General features: G+C 51.1%; 1 protein-coding gene across 2 annotated transcripts; it reads left to right on the forward strand.

Annotated features, from left to right (window-relative positions):
* Window positions 1-1869: 1869 nt before the first annotated feature.
* Window positions 1870-8684, forward strand: IRF1 (interferon regulatory factor 1). 2 transcript variants are annotated; one of them, XM_087754011.1, is made up of 11 exons: window positions 1870-2024; window positions 3261-3352; window positions 4271-4370; window positions 4567-4743; window positions 5099-5148; window positions 5274-5409; window positions 5599-5724; window positions 6312-6355; window positions 6962-7097; window positions 7569-7704; window positions 7798-8684. In XM_087754011.1, exons 2-10 carry the CDS (start codon window positions 3266-3268, stop codon window positions 7667-7669), a joined length of 957 nt encoding a protein of 318 aa, XP_087610137.1. In that variant the 5' UTR covers window positions 1870-2024; window positions 3261-3265; the 3' UTR covers window positions 7670-7704; window positions 7798-8684. The 2 variants fall into 2 exon arrangements, with proteins under 2 accessions (XP_087610137.1, XP_087610136.1); XM_087754010.1 differs by having other exon boundaries at window positions 7569-8684.
* The last annotated feature ends 123 nt before the right edge of the window (window positions 8685-8807 follow it).

Below are 8807 nucleotides of genomic sequence, written 5' to 3' on the forward strand. Positions count from 1 at the left end.
CACACAGCCCAGGCCAGGGGAAGATGAGAGAAAAAACATTCCCAGGTTTTGCAAAACGCTCGTGTTGTCCTGCCTCACGCCTTTTCCCATTTACCCTGAGAACAGATGATTAGCAATATCTTTCTCACTATAATTGCACAACCTATGGCAAATGAGTGCTGGGAAATCAGAGCGTCTGTAAGTCTTAAACCCTACAGCGAAGCGACTGAGACTGGGTCTCAGCTGGGAGCTTTATAGGAAAAAGCACTGAAAACAGACTACGTTACAGCTGTAACTAGGCTGAGGAGTCCTGTAAGACTGTCGAAGCTTTCAAACCGATGACAGAGCAAGTTCAGGCAGTGCCTGTAGTACCGCTTCTCACCAGAAAAGTGGTTGTCTGCTGAGGCCAGGCGGGGACCTGTGTCACACGTGGTCCCCTGGCTTAGGTGCCCCGTGATGTGCACAGGAATTGCTCTGGCAACTCCATCGACCCCTTTCTTTCAGCTGTGCATTTAGTGAGCATTCCACACTGGAATGCAGCAGCACACTCCAGTACGGCTTCTTGCATCATTGGGAGGAACCGGGCTGACAGTGGACAACTCGTTGCATACTGACCGTTACACGCCATGAAAGCATAAATGCAGAGGAGACGGTCAGGAGCATCACTCACAACCTTCACGTATTTTCCTTTTCTGTTGACCTTCTTCCTACCACCCGTGACAGTTCCTATTACTCCAGGCCCTACCACATCCCTTCTGCAAATTGCTAAAGCTGAATAACAAAATCCGCATGCAGTTTTGGCCCTCCTTGTTCATTAGTCCTGCTGTCAACAGCAAAAGCGTGCCTTTTGGAGCCGGTAGCAATCCAGAGTCTCATGGCAGTGCTCCAGGGAACTGGGCTGCTCAGAGGCAGCACCGGGGCTGGTTCCTCGACACTCCTCAGCAAGTTGACTGGGAGCAGCCCAGACGCTGGCTGAGCTCCCACCCAACTCAAGATAGCCTCTTCTAGACCCTGCGTTTCATTTACTTCCTTTCCTACTTTATGAGGATTGCTACGGGCTGGTGGAAAGCCTGGGAACCTACATGTTGGGATTACCGTGCTGCCTCGGGCTGCCTGGGATGCACGTGAACAACGGCTGTGCAGGGGGAGCATGGGCAGGGGCTGAGCCCCTCGGTGGGGACGGGGGCTGGATCCCTCAGGGGGCTGGGTCTGTTGGTGGGACAGGGGCTGGATCCCTCAGTGGGGATGGGGGCTGGATCCCTCGGTGGGACAGGGGCTGGATCCCTCTGTGGGGTTGGGGGCTGGATCGCTCGGTGGGAAGGATTTCCCTGGGGATGGGAGATGGATCCCTCCATGGGGACGGGGGCTGGATCCCTCGGTGGGGATGGGGGCTGGATCCCTCTGTGGGACAGGAGATGGATCCCTCGGTGGGGACAGGGCCTGGATCCCTCGGTGGGACGGGGGCTGGGAGGGATCTCCGTGGGGACAGGAGATGGATCCCTCCGTGGGGACGGGGCCGGATCCCTCGAGGGTGGCACGGGGCCAGGCCGGGACGGGGGGGTCCCAGCCGCTCGGCGGGACGGTCCCGGCGGGACCCCGCGCCGAGCCCCGGCCGGCCGAGCCCGCACCCACGCAGGACGGCGGCGGGCGGGGCGGGGACGGGCCCGCGGCGGGGCGGGGGGGCGGTGCCCCCCCCGCGGCGCTGGTGCTACAACAGCGTGATTTCCCCGAAGTGATGCCGGCGGCGGCAGCCAATGGGAGGCGCGGCCGTCCCCCGCGGCGGCGCTGATTGGCCGAGACGCAGCCAGGCCTGGGGCGGCGGGGAATCCCGGGCGCCGCCGCGTTATACCCGAGGACGCGCCCCGCGGGCGGCAGAGGCGGGTCGGCGGGCAGCGGGCGCGGGAGTGTTGGCTCGGCTCGGCTCGGCTCGGCTCGGCTCGGCTCGGCTCGGCTCGGCTCGGCTCGGCTCACCTCACCTCACCTCACCTCACCGCTGCACACCACGGCACAGGATTGCACGGCTCGGCACTGCACTGCACAGCGAGGTGGGTCGCGGTGCGTCCCGTCCCGTCCCGTCCCGTCCAGTCGCTCGCCGCCCGCTCTGCACGGCAGCGGGGCTCCGATCCCTCGTGGGATCGGCTCCGGGGACACGGCACGGCTCGGCTCGGCTGAGCTTGGCTTGCCTCGCCGAGAGGGGGCAGCGCCGGGTTTCGCCGTGCGGAGGCGGTTTGGGGGAGCGGGGCTCTTCGCGCCGGCGGCCGTCGGGTGGGCACCGGGCATCCCTCCGGCGGGCGGCGGTCGCGGCCCCTTACCCTACCCGCGGGAGGGGACGGGGCGGGATGTCCCCCCGCACCCGCGGGGACGGGCATGTCCGGGCGCGGCCGCCGCTCTGCCGGAGGCTCCGCTCCGCCGTTGAGCGTCTGCCAGCGCCGAGCCCCGGGCCGGACCCCGCGGCCCCGAGCCGTGCTCCCCGCGGGGGGCAGCCAGCCCCGGCTGCCCTCCTCCCCGCGCCGCTGTCCCCCCGCCGCCGAGCGCCTTGTTGGTGAAAGTTTGGAATGCATTGTTTGGGAAATCTTGGCCTGTTTGTCTTGAAAAAAACACCGCAAACAGGAAATTATTTCTGCAGAGGAAGGGCTGGGAGGGCCCCGCTCCGGCTGCGCGGCGGGGAAGGAAGGGTGCTGCGCGGCGGGGAAGGGTGCTGGGCGGCCGGGAGCGGGTCTGCCGGGGCTGGCCGCGTTGGTAATTGGGGATCCCCCCTGCAGCAGGGTGGGCTTCCCCCCCCGCCTTGCGCAATTTAATTAATAATAAACTTTTAAGAAGGCGGCTGTGCAGTTAAGGCCCCGCCGTGGCCGCGGAGGGGGGGTCCCGCACCGGTCCCCGCGGGGGGACACCCGCACCCCCTCCCGGGAAAAGCGCGCCGGTGCTGGCGGTGGGCTCCCTCCCAGGGTGGGGGGTCGGGGCCGGGCTCCCTCCCGGGTGGCCCTGTCCCACGCAAAACTCCTCCCAACAGCACGGGCCGAGCACCCGCCGCTGCAATCAGCCCCTTTCCAGAATTCCGACCTTCAGGAGTGTTTTTGGTGCTCAGCAGGCAGAGCGCCAGCGCTGCCATTCAGAAGCAGGTGGAAGATACTGAAAAAGAGTTAAGATGCTGGAAAAGTAGTTTTGGTTGCATCGATAGCCTTAGTGGTAATGCTTACAGTACAGAAGGGAAAGGAGGGGTGACATTGCAGAATGGTTAAAATAGTGATGAGTGTTTTGCTGACCTAATATTTCTTTCATAGACAACATGCCAGTGTCAAGAATGCGCATGAGGCCCTGGTTGGAAATGCAGATTAATTCCAATCAAATACCAGGACTGATATGGATTAACAAGGTGAGGGTCATTTATTACTATTATTATCATTATTATTACTTCTATATCCTTAACCATCCTTGTTCTTAGACAACACTAAACATAAGTCAAGATCATAAAGGAAAGAAGGACATGGAAAAAACTTGCAAGCATTATGTTTAGAAAGCAACTATTTTTGTTTTCAGAAAAGGTAGTTCTGGTTGGCACACAATGTAGTAGTTCCATTTATTTCCCTGGGAAAATTCCCAGGAGGGAAATGGTAAATTAAAGTGAAAGCAATCTGAACATCATGGAGAACCAAGAAAACTCCAAGATCTCTTTGAACTCCTGCTGCCCACTTGAGCTAAGTCACCTCCTGTCCCTGTTAAGTAGCTACTGTTACAGTCCCAGTTGCTCCCAGTTACAAGATTTGGCCTGAAAGAAGCTCTGGATTTGCCTGACTTTGGTCTGGAAGGCACATCCCTGTACCTCTACCGCAGGATGAGATCACTAGGCTTATTCTCTTTCTCTGAAGTTTCCATATCCATCCCAAGGTGATATGTAAGCTAGGTGATAAGTAATGCTTTTCTTAGGATTCATGCAGGATCTTATGGGCAACTTTAAAAAGGGATTCTCTACCAAAGCGTACCTGGAAAATATACTGTAGTTAATGATGCATTGATAGATTAGATGCATTTAAATGATTCTGGGATAAAACTGATGGTATTGCTTATTTGCACTGTACCATACTACATGTGGCTTTCCCAGTTTCAGAACTTATAAAAAACCTTGTATGCATTGAACAAAATAGATGGAGCAATGGATGCTTAGTTAAGATACAGAGCAGAGGGTTTATAAAATTTCTGAGCTACTACTGAGAATTCTTTGACTAAATCCATCATTTGAAACTGGCATGTAATGCTTCTTTCTCAATTCAAATCTCTATTGGTTTAACTTCAGGATAAGATGATGTTTCAAATCCCGTGGAAACACGCAGCTAAGCATGGCTGGGACATGGAGAAAGATGCCTGCCTTTTCCGGAGCTGGGCCATTCATACAGGTGTGTGCTGGCGTTACGTTTTCATCAGTCAGAGGAATATCTCAAAGAAGGCTTTTTTTTGCCTTGACTTACACCTCAGGTAGTTATATTAACTCCTAGTATATATGTCAGAGAAAACAGAATAATAATTATTTTTTTTTGGAGGGAAGAACTAGCACTGAAAAGTCTAAACACTCACCCCATCCCTTATTTATAGGAAGATATAAAGTAGGTGAGAAAAACCCTGACCCGAAAACCTGGAAGGCGAACTTCCGCTGTGCTATGAATTCACTGCCTGACATCGAAGAAGTGAAGGACAAAAGCATCAACAAAGGCTCCAGTGCTGTCAGGGTTTACAGGATGCTGCCGCCCTTGACAAAGGATCAGAAGAAAGGTAAGCCCTCAGCAATCCAGCTGGGGTTACGCAGCTTCCACTACTGCGCTTAAACACCGCTTAAATTTCCTGCTCTGTGTAGGCAGGGGTATAACAGACCTGTTGGTAGCACTGGTGCTGCTGGGGTTAGTCACTGGTTATTGCCATTGGTAACAGCTTGTACACACAGTTCATTTTATCCCAACTGCTTTAAACGTGCCTAAAGGCATCATCAGGAAGCAACTGGGACTTGCTGCTACTGGGACAGTGGTAGCAAGAGCTCGCTGAGCAGGGCTCAAAGTTGCAAGAGCTCACGCTTGCCTGAAATGTCAGCCAGGCAGCCCTTTCTCACATTTGTCTTATTTTTATTTAACAGAAAGGAAGTCAAAGTCTTCAAGAGAAGCAAGAAACAAGAGCAAGAGAAAGGTATGTGTCTGTAGAGGCAGCTGAAGAAGCTAGAGGTTTTGGTGGTTTTAGTGCTTAATTTTTTTTCATATGGGAACTCGTGCATTCTTAGACAAGTCTTTCATTCTTTGCCCTTATTTTTGTAGTCGTATGAAGACATGAGGATGGAGGAGTCAGCAGAAAGACTAACCAACACTCCTCTGCCAGATGACCACAGTGGCTACACCGTTCACGACTACACGGGGCAGGAAGTGGACGTTGAGAGCACGTCCATCACCTTAGGTGAGACTCAGTTTTTAGCTCTCTGAGCGGAGTGGAAAGGGCTGTTTATGCTAAACCCACAATCTTTATGCCAAAAGACAAAGATAACTCTTGGGGCTGGGCCTGGCTGTGCTGTCAGACAGGCAGGGAGGAAAGAGAGATGATTGTGTCTCTCCTGTGAGTGCCAACTCCTCCTGGTGCATCCCGCAGACCTCTCCCCGTGCGAGGTGAGTGGCTCCCTGACTGACTGGAAGTCGCCGATGGAAATCACCATGGCTGACAGCACCAATGACCTCTACCAGCTCCAGGTGTCTCCCCTGGCTTCATCCTCAGAAGGTATTTCTTTTTTCCTAGCCCGGTCTTTCATCGGTCTACTGGAGGCAGGTTGGAGGCAAGGCAGTGGGATGAAGAAGCCGGGAGGGTGGGACTGGGGGTTCCCAAGGCAGCTGAAATGAGGTGATGCCAGAAGCAGGACAGAGATAGGTACAATAGTGACAGTGGAGGTAACCATGCTTCCCAATGGGGCAAAAAAAATAATTAACATAGATATATCAGAGGGTGCAAATCCTCTTCCTCCTGCATACCAACTAGGCTCTGCTTTGGTGACTCTTGGGGAGGCGTAAGAGCTGGCTGGAGCCACACAACCCAACGTGCAGTTGTTGAAGAGCATCTGAGATGAAGGGCTGTGGGGAGTGTGGGGCACGGAGCTGCTGATGGGCCTCCCCACCTCAAACCCATGAGCCACTCCTCGGTGTCATCCGTAGGGGGGGGAAAATAAAAGGTAGTGGTGTAGTGTGACAAGAGACTTGTCACACAGAAGTGGGTTGTGTGGTGAAGAAGCAGAAGTGCGAGGGCTAACGTGCAAAAAGTTGACATCTATGTCTCTTTTTCTTCTCTCTTTTTTTAATGTGCTTACAAAACAGTCACAGACGAAGATGAAGAGGAAATGAACTCGGAGATTTTTAAGGTAAAACCAGCCCTTCTGGTCAGAATAAAATTGGCCAAAGTTGCTCTTTGCACCTAGAGAGGAAGGGAAGCAGCTATCTGATCCAGCCCTATACAAGCTGAACATACACTTAGGTAATCCAAGACCCTCATTAAATGAGGAAGCCTGAAAAATTCAGTATAAAAAGGCTACTTCACAAACGTGAGCTGGAGAGGACACATTCATGGAAATATTTACTCTTCATGTGAAAGTCAGAGAAAGCTATTGAGTACTGCTAGAAGTAGAGGTTGCTGTATTAGAGTCTGCAAAGCTTCTCTAGGCTTTTTCATTTTGCCCTTCCCTCTATCTCTGACATGTATGGCACTTAATCTGTGTTTCCAGACATGTCACGCTCATCCCACTGATAAGATGGGGGTTTCATCACCGAAGGGGCTGTGGCCCGCCCTGTTTTGCATTAACTTTTTTTTTTTTTTTAGCTGGGAGTAAACAGAGTTTTATGTAATTTAGCATAAGAAGATATAATTTGATCTTTTTTGCTTACCTGTTTTCTAGTTAAAAGAAAGGAATAAAATACTGCACCCACAGAAAAAAAGGAGTAGTTTTTACCATCTCCTTATTCTCTTACAGTTGCTTGAACCAGCCCAAGACTGGCACACCACCAGCGTTGGGGGGAAAGGCTTTCTCACCAACGAGCTGGGCACGCAGACCATGTGCAGCACTTACAGCTACAAGGAGCAGGATGGGGAGATCGACACGACTTCAGGTACAGACTCCTCGGTTACCACTGACGGTCAAGGCCACAGGACGAGGCAGATGAGGGTTTTCATGCAAGACACTAATTGGGAGGGAGCAAAGCAAATGGAGGAATTTGCATATCCCCGTGTTCTGAGATTTCCAAGTAGCCTGTCGGAAAGCTGTAAGGAATTTGTTGATAAAAAGGAAAAGGCGAAAAATGCCTCCAGTAAGAGTATACTACAGATTTGTTTTAGGGTTGTACACATGTAAGTTATGTCAGCCCTCAGGAAATCCTTGCAATGTAACCGAAGAATTTCCACTAGCAGTAGCTTAAATGGCGCAGTTTAATAGAGAGTGTTTGGAGTATTTTAGCAAAATATTAGACTAAGGTATTTGCTCACATCTGAGAAATCTTTCTTTTTTTATATATTTACATATATTGACTATTTTGCTCTTGCTGCGTGAGATTCAGTATTCATTCTTGGTTTATTTTGTCTAGGAGACCTGGAGTTCAGGTTCTTTGACCAGAAAAACAGCCTAGACTTCTCCTGGGTGGAGACAGTGAGACCTACCATGCAAGTCATTTCTTGTGGCTTGTAAACCCCTGGCTTCCTCCGACCATGAACTGCTCTTGGGTAGGAACTTTGACGAGCCTGAGGAGAATGGAAGAAATCGTTTGTTACTGACTGAACAAAGAAAGTAGTTTTTATATTCCGTTTAACTTTTAGGCCTGAAAAGGTTAGCAAGAAAAACTCCATCATAAGAAAAAAAAAGAAAAAAAAAACGACTCCCATCTCACTAGCAGGACTCCTGGCACTGAAGATGCTCAGCCGCAGTACGCACCTTGTCATCGCTTCAGCGGTCAAGCTCTTACTGGAAGGTTGCCGATGTGCCGTGGGATCTGACCTGGTGGGGTACCGCTGAATGGCATTGCGTGCCGGAGGCCTGGGGAGGAGGTTACTGTCCTCCCCACGCGAGACGTGATGAGCGCTTTACTCATGGAGTGCTTGGGAGAGACACTGCAAATGAGTGTCTTGCCTATTAGTTTTGGTTGCTGCTTACTTGTGCAACACTGGTGACATTGAGCTTAACAACTGTCATTACACTTAGTCAGAAAAATTGCACTAATTGGCCCTCTCTGATTTATTCCATCACATAGTTCATCTTTCAGATCTTTAAACTGTGTAAATAGTTTAGACCAGTAAAATGTGAAAACTCAGTTTAGGCTTTGCTTCCACGTAGTACAGTTACCCAGGTCCACTCATAGGATGTTATCTGCTCGTAGGCATGCCTTATCTATTTCCACATAATAGTTGAAGAGCTGCCACATGAAACCATTTTTGCACTGATGGGGCAGAGCTCTCTATTTATGCCATTCCATTCTGTGATCCCTTCTAGCACTCTACCAGGATACTTACAGTACTGTATGCAGCCAGCTGTATCACCCTGCAGACCTACCCTGGGCCACTGTGTGCATAAGAGTGCAGGACGGAACAAGTTCTAGTTTGCATGTAATACATAGAAATTAAATCACTAAGCTTAATAGACTATTTTCTTGTACATTTTGTATATAAAATGGTGTATATTTGTTTTAATAAAAATGTTTTGTATATGACATGTTTACTTTTTCTCATGGAAGAGCTCTGAGAATGCATTCCAGATTCCTTGAAAATACCCAAACAGATGTGCTGTTGACAGAGACAGTTGGGTGTTTTTTTTTTCTGGAATCCCGAAAGCA

This window comes from Nipponia nippon, unplaced genomic scaffold (assembly GCF_047370975.1).
Source record: "Nipponia nippon isolate SJK-2023a ecotype South Korea unplaced genomic scaffold, ASM4737097v1 scaffold_17, whole genome shotgun sequence".
NCBI classification, from domain to species: Eukaryota; Metazoa; Chordata; class Aves; order Pelecaniformes; family Threskiornithidae; genus Nipponia; species Nipponia nippon.

Bases quoted from the DNA above. Each gene is read 5' to 3' on its own strand.
- IRF1 (XM_087754010.1), top strand. From the start codon at position 3,266: ATGCCAGTGTCAAGAATGCGCATGAGGCCCTGGTTGGAAATGCAGATT. The intron at 5,149-5,273 runs GTATGTGTCTGT...TTATTTTTGTAG, and splicing joins GAAACAAGAGCAAGAGAAAG to TCGTATGAAGACATGAGGAT. The intron at 6,356-6,961 runs GTAAAACCAGCC...ATTCTCTTACAG, and splicing joins TGAACTCGGAGATTTTTAAG to TTGCTTGAACCAGCCCAAGA.